A 12,781-nucleotide genomic window follows, 5' to 3' on the forward strand; every position below is an offset into this window, starting at 1 on the left:
CATCATCCAGTGACCAAACATTTTGTTCTGCTGCTAACATTTTCCAGGTGGCCAGCCAAGTTCATCTCTGGCTTTGGCTTCCACCACCACTAATGGAAGAGTTCCATCTGATTTTTCTGGATTACAAAACTGAGATCTAAACCATTAGAGATTCCTCACAGGTAACATGAAAAAAAATCAGTAGTCTGAGCTCTAAGACTGAAGTAACTCACCTTTTCTTAAACTGATAGAGCGTATGACCAAGCCAAAGGGTACCCAACATCAACATGAGACTAAGGACGGCAGTTTCACGTCCATAATGCACATCATGCGTGCCTGTTTGATTCTCTAGGGACATGGATCTGCTCACTGATGAATTCATCAAGAAGGTGGTATTGATGCCGAGGCCTGGAATAGCATCAGTTCGTGCTTTTTCAAAGTAACTGTCTCCTGTGCGCCCATGGTAGTAATATTTCTTAAAAACTGTATAAACAACCAACAGGCAAGCATTAGGACAGGTTTGTGACAATCAAAGCAAGTAAAATAAAGTGGTTCTTTCTTGCTTGATCATGCAGTAGTAACGTTATGCTTCACCAGGTTTATAGCTCTACCCCTCAAACCAGTGAAAAGAACTCAAGAGAGCTGCTTCTCTTATGAAGCCAGTGCTTTATAAATTTATTTTTCACTTAACAGGCAAAAGTTGAAATGATCTAAAGCAACACATTTGAACTGTAAGGACTTCCAGTGATGATTATTTATGCGATTTCATTCCCGACACTGAAATCACTGCTCTTTATACACGTATATAGACATCTACTTTAAGCAGCCTGGGAAACAAATCCCATTAGGATCTGAAAAAGTTAAGAGAAGCCAGGCTGCACAGATCCTTAAGTGTGCTACAAAGTGTACTGTAATTACTTTTCCTCCAACGCTGGTCCAGATTTTAATGATAAGTGTTGACGATATGCAAAACTTGGCAGAACATTTAAATTTACACTGCAAACTGAAATAGTGTTATAGAGCATCTGAAATAAACCTGTACAAGTGAAACACCCTGTGATGCCTCTGGAACTGTCCATAATTCTATATGGTCAGCTCAGAGACATTTATATAATTAAGAGTTGTAAATATATTCTTGCTCTTGAGCATTTAGACAGCTGTGTTCCACTTTCTATGGCATTTGCTGGCTCCAAGCATATAAACGTGGTTTTGGGATGATACCACCTCTTTGGGGAACAAGAGCATGAGGTGCCACAAGGAACAAGTGAAACAGGAAGACGGGAGTTGGGCTTTGCAGCCTTGGTACTCCCATGTTATGTGATCAGATGGCAGCAGGCAGTACCAGCTCTCCTTCATACCAACGGGAAGATATAAGACAACGGAAACCACTATGTCAGCTCCCGTACTTTTCTTCACTTTAGTCAAAATACCCCTTCAAACTTTGCACGGGGAAACTCAAAAGTGTAGGTCAAGACCACCCTCTTTAGGAAAAAAATTACAATAATCTGAAACTTAGGGTATAATGCTCCTCCTAATGTTCCTCCTAACCCCCAAATAGTAATCAGGTTTCTGAAAGTCCCAAGCACCTCAGCTTTTCCATCTGCAGCAGGTACAGGGAAAGCAGGCAAATCAAACTAATTCTAAGTATTTGAAAAAACGAGAAAACAAACTTTAAGCATTCTTGCAAAGCACAATTGGTATTTGCAACCACCTTGAATTTGGCCAAAGCACAGCTTTTGTGTTACTGCTGTTTTGGAGCTCACCCCAGTGTAAAATGCCCCACGTTTAGCTATGCTGCCTTTTTAACAGTGCTAATAACCCTTCTTGTACCACCTTTTAAAAGGAGCCCAAGCATTCATCAAATGGATAGGGTCAATAGGGCATGACGGTCACAAGAGAAAAGACCAGTTACTTCACATTCAATACTTCTGTATACAAATTTCAAGAGGATAGAAGGTTTATAGTTCAAGATTTAATCTTTCAATTTGCTGTCAGCAGCATCTGGAAATGAGGAGATCATTGCACTTTTAAAGCAAGAGAAAGGTTCCCCCAGTAAGGAGCAATTATGACCTCCGTTAGCGCTGCATATTTCTGCATCGCGTGCTACGGAAGAGGCTCTGCTATCATTTCCTCCCTCCATCCTCACAGCTGTGTCCAAAGTCAGGCAGGACACCCGCACCTGCTTTGCAAAATGGTAAACTGAGGCACAGAGCACTGCTATGACCCCCACACCAGCACAGAACAGGTTGTTGGAGGATTTGCAGTTTCCGGCTCTGAACATTAAAGGACACTTTTGTCATAACAAAAATGATTATGGTAGTATTTCCTGGAGATTAGCAGCTGGCCAGGGCTTTTAGCCTGCTCACCATCTTGGCTGACTCTAAATATTTTTAAGTCCTAGAGACATGCACAATTACTAAACATATGATAAACTGACAGCATATACATTCTGCATAGTTGCAGAATTGTATTTGCATGCCTCCGTATTAAGATGTAGACTTGAACAAATATGAAACAAGTTAGGTTTTGGGGAGTCTCGAGGATTTTTCTCAGTTTTCTACATTTGGCTGTACTGCAACAATACATTTAGGGTTGAGCACATCTTTGGTGCCTGCATACAGCCCAACTGCATCTATGTACACTACCTCTCAGCCCACAGTCCAATTTGCACCCACTTCAAAACTAGATAGGATTGCTCCACTCAGTCCTGGATATACGGGAAGAAGCTTTTACTTCACTCTTGTATTTAGTTAAAGCAACAAGACTATGCCAAGATGGCTAGCCAGAGGTTCTCATCCTGCACCATGTACTTGCTATAAACTATTTTATTCCTGCAAATTTATAGTTTGCTTTTATAATAGAACCAAATGAATCTTGCTGCCCACATGCAGAGAGCGTAGCAAAGCAGGTGGTGCCCTCACCGAAACAGAGCCACTCACAAGCCTAATGCACACTCAAGTTCCCTTCAACAATATTAACTTGTTTTGTTTGCTTCAGCTGGTTCACCGCTGTTTCCTGCAGAGTGCAGATGTCAAGATCAAACAAACACAGCTTCAGTGGCTGGGCCACACAGCAAAAACAGTGTCACCAGAACAGTGCAAACACACATGGCTTGATTCCTCTGTACAGTATCGCATCCTTCTTCCTCCACACCCCTGCCCCCCGCCTTCTTTCCTGCACATCTACGAGTAGCTTGCAAAAAAAATAATAATAAAAATAAAATCTATGAACAGACTGAGGAAAACGTATGTGACCAAAAGCAGCATGTTCCCTGGCACTCACAAAGGCCCTAAGTCCCTGTCTGCTGGCTAGTTGTTACCAGGACGCATCTAAGTGTGGTACCAACTTACTCTTCCTACTGAACTGCTCAACTGAAGTTTTGAGCAGGAGAGGGAGATGGCAGCAGCAACCATCATCTCCTGCTGCAAAACAGGAGCAGAAGACAACAGAGAAGCATGCAGCTGTGAGCTGCGCTGGTCTCATGTGTTTAAATATGAGCACTGATAAGGTCAAGGATAAAGTCTGTGTCTGCCAGCATTGGTGACCTGCATCTCCGAACATAGCTGGACCGAAGGTCCCATCTGTTGATGCACCAAAGACCCTCAGATGCAGCTCAAGTAAACATGAGCTGGCAAATGACTGTTGATTTGATTTTATTACCGTTGTTCCTAATAAACTCAGTCCTTCTCATGTACAAGGGAGAATTACACTAATGTACTAATTACACTAATTAACTTCCAAGATGCTGTCCTGTGCCCACTGAGGTACTCTGAAGTATTACTTGCATATACCTGAAAGTCTGGCAGCCGAGATCAATGGATGCTCTCTGTTACCTTTAAGCTGCACCCCATTCCCCTGCTATGGGAAATCAGCTCTGCTACAGAACTACTGTGAATATTTGCATTTGCTATTTTTTTTACAGAGCAGTTGAAGAGTCTCTTGAGGCACACCTTAGTGCCACAGGGCGACTACCTCATGCCTCCAGAACAGGGGACTAACAGCACACATTAAGCAAAGCTCACAGCTACATGGCTAACACGGAGAAAGCTAAGTATCCCAGAACAGCTTCTCCTTCACCAAGGTTTGTCTAAGCAGGTTATTTGAAAGATGCAGGTGTTCTGCAGAGAAAAAAACCCCACTCTGCTTGTACAATCAAAGCATATGCCCAAGGAGCCAAATTAAGGATTCCCAATGAAGCAAGAAAATACCTCACTACAAATTGCTTTGCAGTGTCAAACCTGCTCTTTGAAGGTGTTCTTGCATGCAAGATACCATAATGAGCCAAGCTTGAGGATCTTGAAAACAAGGGATGTGCTCAGTGTTGTTGGATATGTCCTGAAGGATTTCAGGGCATACCCCAAGCTCATGGCTCTTGGACGATAGGTCCTAACAAACAAAGACTGTAGACTTGGCCAGCTCCTCACTGGATGGAACAGAAAGGTTGCCACGTGGCATTTCTGCTAACATCTTTCACCTTCACAAATACCTCCTGCCAATCCTGATCAGGAAGAAGAAAGATGCCAGAGAAATTTCTTAAATCCAAGGCTGCTCAGGGATACTCAACATAGAACTTAATGCAGAAATGGGACCAAGTGGCTGGAAAGGGCAGAACAGCTTTAGGAGTGTGCTGGAAGACACTCCAGTCCATATACTGTCATGAAAGAAGGGTCTCAGAGCTCACATAAGAATGGGTAATCCCAACCCATCTTTCAATTCCCCTCCATGTAGTTTTAATAATGTGGCAAGGAAAGAGGTCAAGATGCACTGTGTTTAAATTGGACTTTTTTTTTGACAGGACCATTCAAATAGACCAGTATCAGAAGACTTTCACAGCAACATTAATACGATTTCTCTATTTGTTAAGTTAAGACACTAATCTTATCTCAGCTAACTGAAATTTGAGCTGATAGAAACTCCACACATCCAGGTAAACTGCTGACACAGGTGTCCTTCAATCTTACATGCTTATTTTTCCCCCCTTAAGACCCTGAATGAACATGGAACAAGCAAACATCATGCATATTTACAGCCTTGTATTTCCATTTGACAAGCAAGCAAAGCAGAGACCTGCACTGAAAAACATCGTTGCAAGACTTACCTTTAATAATACCTTTGAAGGCATCAAGTACAAACGTGATGGATATAAAAAGTGCAATTATTTCTTCTGTTGACCTGTGGAAAAATCCCAGGAATTAATACAGTCATTAGCAGAGTCTGCATTCAGCTCCATTCAAAGGAAAATCAGCACATTCATGCATTTACATGAAAATATACCAATTTTAGTTAGATTCCACCACAGGAAACAAAACCCAGTGAATCTTTAAAAGCTTCTTTCAAGCTGGAACAATAAGCTGAAATGATACTAGCCTCATCTTGCAAAATACATTTTGCAGCAAGTTTGTAATTAAGGAGCTTGTGGAATGTATAATTTTTCCATTTGGTGAATAATCTGATCAAAATATGACTTCTTGAAAATAGCTACCTTTTAAAGAGCTTCATCAGAAGACTGAAATTAAAGAGGGAGTACATCACAAGGAAAAAGCTGTTCCACAATCCAATCCAGGCATAGAAAGCACTGAAATCCAAGTTGTAGTCATCACAGATTCCTCGGATGACTGCAAAAATGAAGCATTCACATGTCAGATTAAAGTTTTGTCATTACCACCCTGTGATTCCCACCTGCTTGATGGCAAAAAGAACCAATTTCAAGACTTAACTGGAATGCACTTATGGCAGACAGTATTAAAACCCTGGTCTTAGACTCCCTTACGAACACTGGACAAACACAAATTGCCCTCTTCCCTCCCCTTTTCTCCACTAGAAACAGGGAGAAACATTTGGAAAACTTTCTCCAACAGAGCTCAAAGCATCTTTCCTAATGATCAAGGCCATGCAAATCAGCCCTTGGCATTTGGTCTTGTTGACATTTTGGGATGCTGTTGAGCAAGGGATCTCATACACGCTTTTGCACCACGTGTACTCAGTCACTGCATTGGGGACAAAACTTCATGTCTTAAACATTTCAAGCTATTCATAGCCCACCTGATTGCTCCTATAGATACTGAGTTTGCTCCTTTACACCTCTGGCTCAGTAGTATCAGCTTGCAGCTGATATAATAAGCTAATAATAACTGGAAAGCTGTTGATCACACCTTAAAAGACCAATTAAAAAAAACCAAAAAAACCTTTGTCTCCGGTGCTTATCTTCAAGTTGGCTAAATGCAGCCACATCAAAAAAACAGACAAAAAAGATTTCCTCCTTGAAGCAGAAGAAATGCTTATTCTCAAACAATGTTTTTCTTATGCAAAGATGATTCCTTTGGAAACCAACTTTAACTAAACCTGAATCAAGTGATTCCTCTCACCCTTAGAGCCAGAAGCAGCCCTTTAGTATTGATTTATTAAACAAACACATCTAAAGCTCAAACAGGATTGCAACGTTATTGTACGAGGTCCCATTTCACTAATTGCAATCACATCAGTACCCTGCTATATAAATTTAATAGACTTACCATTAATGTAGAGTGCCAGAGGAGCTGTAGTTAGGAGCACAACTAGAGGTTGCCCCGAAAAGAGCGCGTAAAGCAGCCCTCCGATACACTGGCCGACGATTGTCTTCCGCACATCTAAGAGTAATTAGGAAGAATAGAAACAAAAGGTGTTTTTAACCAATACCTCCCTGAACAAAAGGCATTCACAGGGCGTAGAAGCCAACTACTAACAAGTAAGAGCAATGCTTAGAGAGTATAGAGGTAAGATACTGAGAAAGCAAAAAGTGACCTTTTTCCAGCAAACTTGTACCAATAATTTAGGTTGTCATCAGGTTCCCAGATGTTAAACTATAAAAGTTGGGTGGACTTTTTTGTTTGGTTTGGGTTTTTTGAGGGTTTGGGTGTTGTTTTTGTTGGTTAGCTTTGTTTTTTTGGAGGGGAGGGGGGTGCTATTTTGTCTTTTTACATTTATTTTATTTTAAACAGCTATAAAAACATCAACAGTGTTTGTGGAGGCCTTCAGGACAAGATTTCAACTAAGACTCCTATGAACTGTAAAGAGCAGTATGAACTGCTTCTGTGCCACAACTGGGACAGAATACATCATCCAGCTTTGCTTTTTTGGTATAGCTATATCAGTGGTTTGGATACTGGCAATCAAATTCAGATCAAAAGCACAGGAGCCTGTACTAGGAAAAGCGTGCAGATAACTACGTAGTTATAAAGTGAGCATCACTTAAAAATACAGTAGTATATATCTGTTTCAGCCCAAGTCAGAAGATACCATCCACAGTAGCATTCAATTTTTTTTAGTCTTCTGAGAACGAGTCATGAAGATGACAATTAGAAAAGCCTTCAGAGGTGTTCTATTCATCAAATAAAAGCTATCTGAATTTCCTGTCATCAGAGCTACTCAGCCTGAATACATGGAATCCTATAACAGATGCACAAAAGTGATAAACTTACCAATAACTCCTCCAGTATTTTCATCATTGAGTGACCCAAATGCAATAGATGGAAGGAGGCAGGCAAAATACAGAAAGATCATAGTTGTGATGTATTTTCCTATAGCTTTGTTGTTTCCAATAACACCTAGTGTAAACCACAACAAAAAGTCATGTTTGTACCTCCCACTTGTAAAACATTGAAACCCTACTTGCATCAGCCATATGTACTATTAGTTCTTTTAACACTGAAAGGCAGAAGTAGAAATTTAATACACAGTTAAATCTTAAATGTATAGGTACGTATTTAACATTTGCTTTTGCACAACCATGCTCTTCTATTCATCCAGGATCAGAAGAAGCAGCATCAACACACCACCAGACTGCTTCAACAGACATTTCTGGCATCGTCAAAACAGGAAATACTAGAAGCCTTTTGTTCAGTTTTGCCAGCCCCAAAAGCTTGGAAGACAATCAAAGCAGAAGCCATAAGTTTAGTGTTCATAAACCCTCCACTCCCTGCCTTTTTAATACCAACTTTATATGTATTCTAGGCTATGCCCCAAATGAGCTTCACAATGATCACTCATCTTTGCAACTCTTGATGCTTCGGGCAGGAAAAAAAATGAAGCACTTCATTTTTCCCTAGGCAGAAAACTGAGGTTAGAAGCCTGAATCAATAATATGATATGCTGAGCCAACTAATGCTAGCAGACCTACAAGAACAAATAGCAGAAGAGGTCAGGAACGTGTACATTAAGAGTTTTGCTTCAAAAAAGCCCTTCTGAAAGCATGGCTTCTCCCTTTTCCATCCACTCACCCGTTCTCATCTCTATCGGAAAAAAAACACCAGGCCAAAACAACAGCAGCCAGAAAGAGAATTAAAGTGTCATAATATGAATTTAAGGGCCTCTGAAGTATTTTCCCCTCCCTTTCCTGTTTTCAGGCTGATGTCCATCCCCAGTGAGCTCATATCACACAAGAGAAAGGATAAGAGATGACAACAGCTGATACTGCTTGAGGAGAACATAAGCTTTTCTACAGAACAGCCTCTTCAGAAAGGCTACACCAGAGAGGGCCTTTCCAAAAAAAAAAAAAAACCAAAAACAAAAAACCACCCTGAAACAACCTTCAACCATGTGCCACCAACCTTCAGGACACCACTACTGCGAGACACTTGAACAACCTTGGATTTGCCCAATTCCTGTTTCTAGAAGCCTCCTGAGCAGCAAACTCCCACACAGGCATGGACCCCTAAGCTCCCAAATGCCCATCTGGCCTTTGCTACCATCAAGTCCCTTGCTGAGGGAGCTGCAAGCCAATCAGTTGGATCAGAGAAAGGAGGGCTTTGCATCAGAGGCTGTTGATGCAACAGTGAGAAAATCTGGACATTGCCACAACAGACTAACTGTATCACTGGAATGAAAAAAAACAACAAAAAAAGTATCACTCAATGACTTGGAATCTTATCTAACATCTCTTTTCTGCACCATTTGCAGTGCAGAGATAAGGACAGGAGGAGGATGCAAAAAACCAAAAATCAAAGATGATGTGTAATGAACAGGCAGATGCATGAAAAAGGACACCTTGTGATAGTTCTTGTTCGCAGACATGAGAGGAACAGACATAAACAGGACTTCTTTTCAGCATCCTCAAAAAAAGGGCACGGGCTGAAACTTGATAAGAGACATCTCAAACATGCAAATATGAGCCTGACCTTCCAGGAGTCACAGGACCAGCTGTTTCAAGGCAGATTGCTGTTAATTTATTGTGAAGATTCAGAAAACACAGACCGCATTCCTGACCACGCTTGGCAACCAAAAGGCCTGAAATTTACTTCTTGCAGATGAAGCTGTCTCATGTGATCTTGAGTCCAACAGCTGCAGGCTCCTACCTCACACTCCCAAATGACTGAGACCTTTAGAGAAAAGGAAAGACTGGGCAGGGCAACAGCAGACCGAGTGGTAGTTTTATAAGTAGAGATGGTCATATCCTTGTTCTCTGCCACTCCAGAATACTGCTTTTTGGACAAAGGAGTCTTTCCAACATGAAAGGTCAGAGGCAACAATGCTCAAAAGCTTTGAAATCATTCAAGGGCAGGGAACTGGACCAGAGAAGCAACTAATATTTAAAAAAAAGCAGCTCATTTGGTGAGCAGAGAAAGCTATGCAAGTGATAAGGTCCTTTCTAAAAAAACTTTCAGGTAGATATAGTATGAGAGGGCAGGAGGAAGGAAGAAGCCTTGAAGAGCATCACACAAGCTCACACGTAGCTTTTAGTTTCAGCTTTAATCCTTCAAGGCAAGCAGCAGGAGTCCTTGCTGATCATGGAGATCCTTATGTCACATCATGGAGGGGGGGGGTCGAAGACCTCCAGTATGAATCAGTACTTTCTTTAGTGCATAATCAGCCACATGAGATCCAAGAAGCAAAGAATCCTTACTGGTGGGCAGCAAAATTCACTTCATAATGGAGACAATGACTACATCAGATTAAACATACCCTTTCAGAAACATCATTAATCACTCTTTAATTGCAGTTAAAATCACGAGTAAATACTGCCTCCTTGTACAGACTCACCTGAGACAAGCGCCAAAATCCAGCGTTAACCACAATTTACCTTTTGCCTTTTTAAAGTCAACATCTGGCTAAACATTTTCAGGGTCTATTTGCAACCCAGGAACTGACATTATTTAAAAGAAGGTGGGCTGCGTTATTTCATCTGCGGCAGGCTCATAAAGCCTTTGAAAAATGTGTCACTCCAACTGCACAGTGTAAATTTGCAGCAGAAAAAGAACTCTCAGTCCAGCTGCGAAATCTGAGCAGCTGACTATTACAGAAGCAATCCCTTGAAATTAAGGTACATCTACACATTGACACGGGAAGCAATTATGTTCATTGACACGACAGCTCTATTTTACTTGCTTGAATTTCTGAAATGTCATAGTTTTTAAAAGACAAGGTCAGAGTTTCACAGAAAGCTGCAGCATTGCTGCCCTCACTTTCCTTGGTATTCTGTGTCAATAAGTTAATGAGCGAGAGACTGGGACTAGAGCTCCTTAAGTCTACTAATTGTAGATTTACTGAATTAAAATAGAGACAGATGGACATTCTATGAAATGTCTGACTATTAATGTTCTTTTCCAATTCCTGAAATATCCAATGCAAAACAAGTTTAATTATACTGATCTGAAGCATAGCCACAAGGGATGTGTCTACTAAAACCCTAATTTAAAAAAAAAAAAAAAAAAAAACGAGTGCCCACAATTTTGTTGTAGAAAATACTTACAACTTAAGTAGCCGAAGTAAAAATGGGAGAAGTTATGTTTTACTGCAGAGATGAGAGCTACAAAATGGAATGTCACTTATTAATATTTAATTTTATTTGGGGATTATGAACATTTTTTGAATTTAGCAGCCTATCGCTTATAAATATATCTCTGCAAAATTTTGAGTTATGACAGGAACAAAGCAGGAAAACTAAGTTCTCAAAATATTTTGACAAGTGATTATTTGATAATCTTTTTAATATTAAAACTTTATATGTGTTCTGTTAATTTGCAATAAAGTATATGTTAGAATGCCATGAACAATCCAGTGTATAAAACAATCAGAACAGCTAGGTCTGTATCCTTTTGCTAAAGAAGGACTTTGTTTATCCTTTATGTAGTAGTGTTGCAAGAAGCTATTTCAAGGTTGTTAATGACATATAGTGTGGGAGTTTTTATAGTTAAAAAAAAAAAAAAAAAAAATCGATCACCTTTCAATGGCAAAAACCACACAGTAAAGGTATCTGTTCATAGTGTTTTTGCACCATAAAAACTCAAAGCATTACAAACATCTGTTAATGTCCTCAATCTGGGCTTTCATTTAAGTTAGTAGCTATTGGACTGTGCCCAATTTTCTGAAGGTGAACAGAAGATGAATCTTCCCTGAAGTCCTGTAAAGAGTAAATCACAGTACAAGTGAGACTAAGAAGATAACTGGAAAAGCAAATCCACTCCTACTGATTTTGGAGCACAGAAGCCAAGCATATGCTCAGAAGAGAGAAGTATGAAGAAACAAATCAAGGACTCGGAGCTTTCCCTTCTCCTCTTGTTTCTTTCAGCCTATCTCCCATGAAGTGCTAGTCTCTTGGAAGGAAACATCTACAGAAAAAGCAAGATGTTTTTATGCATCTTTAATGCATTTCCATCCACCACTGACACAGAGACTCCAAAAGCATCATTGCTGCAAACCCAGGTCATGATGCCCCAGGGTATCCAACAAGTCAGTCTTCAAAAGTGCCAGTTAACTTTTACACCAAGGCAATATTTAAGAATGAAGGGCTGCAAAGTGATGTAGGAGCTACACCATCATGGCAGTAGAGGCACTGAAGAGAAGGAAAAAAGCCTGTCTGCAATCCCTTTATCTTTCCTCCTCCCTCAGGAATGCAATCCTGCCAAACAAGGTGGCCAATGCAACCAGGTGGGAAAGTTGAAGATTTGGCACGTGCCACAGCCAATCTGCAGTCAAGAATTTAGCAGGTTTAAGCTCTGTACCATCCTAGACAGTAAGACAAAACTTTCAAATCCCATCTTTCCAGTGCCTTCAAGCTTTCCTTCAAAGCACGCCTGCATTACAGGGAACTTCGGAGATCTCCCTCCCACAAAACACCACCACCAAATCCCGAGGATGCTGCCAGGAGATGCTCTCGCATTACTCTCAGGAGCTGGTTAGGGACCCTCTGCAGGACCAAGGACAGGGAGGAATCCACATCTCCAGCCGAACTACCCACCCACCACGGCAGTGTGCCAAGGACACAGGTCAAAGAAAACAGGCGGAGACAGAATAAATCTCAGCTCTCCTCCCTTCCCTTCACCCTCCCTCCCAAGAGATGAAGGGATACGGCAAGTTTTGATGCTATGTTCTGCCATAAAAACCTCAGGCACCTCAAATTTCCTCCTGGGCACTCCAAGGACTGCATTCGTGTTTATTCCTCTATACCGTATCAGAAAATACACACTGAAGAATAAGGTTTGCAACTTCAAGAGGTTTCAGGAAACTCATAGTTGAGTCCAGGCAGAATCCCCTCCTTCATTCAAACCAGCCTCAAAATAACAGATATTCAGGAAGCTCCTATGATTCAACTGAATCTTCAAGAGTTACAATATTGACACGTGTGTTCTGAACCTATTGGACAAGATCAGGTTGAAGTTCTGTACAAACTTTTTTTAAAGAAAATATAATCCCATAAACCAAGGTTGTAATCGTTAAGAGGAGACTACATGTCAAATTGTGTTAATCCTAACTTTAAAGGAAATTTACAGGTGTTCTTAAATTCAGCATAATCCAATTGTTCAACTTCAGATGCTGCTGCTGGAAGGTA

At 40.8% G+C, this 12,781-nt stretch overlaps 1 protein-coding gene across 4 annotated transcripts in view; it reads right to left on the reverse strand.

Moving 5' to 3' along the window:
- Window positions 1–12,781, reverse strand: part of SLC4A11 (solute carrier family 4, sodium borate transporter, member 11) — a 101,041-nt gene that overhangs the window by 21,814 nt on the left and 66,446 nt on the right. For all 4 annotated transcript variants that reach the window (XM_014936020.1, XM_014936019.1, XM_014936018.1 and 1 more), the window contains 5 exons: window positions 7,437–7,562; window positions 6,492–6,605; window positions 5,462–5,594; window positions 5,078–5,151; window positions 213–462 (listed from right to left, as the gene is read on the reverse strand). In XM_014936020.1, coding sequence (XP_014791506.1) covers window positions 213–462; window positions 5,078–5,151; window positions 5,462–5,594; window positions 6,492–6,605; window positions 7,437–7,562 — 697 coding nt within the window. The remainder of the gene's footprint in view (window positions 1–212; window positions 463–5,077; window positions 5,152–5,461; window positions 5,595–6,491; window positions 6,606–7,436; window positions 7,563–12,781) is intronic.

The sequence above is a fragment of the Calidris pugnax genome, unplaced genomic scaffold (genome assembly GCF_001431845.1).
Source record: "Calidris pugnax isolate Ruff unplaced genomic scaffold, ASM143184v1 scaffold14, whole genome shotgun sequence".
Lineage (NCBI taxonomy): Eukaryota > Metazoa > Chordata > Aves > Charadriiformes > Scolopacidae > Calidris > Calidris pugnax.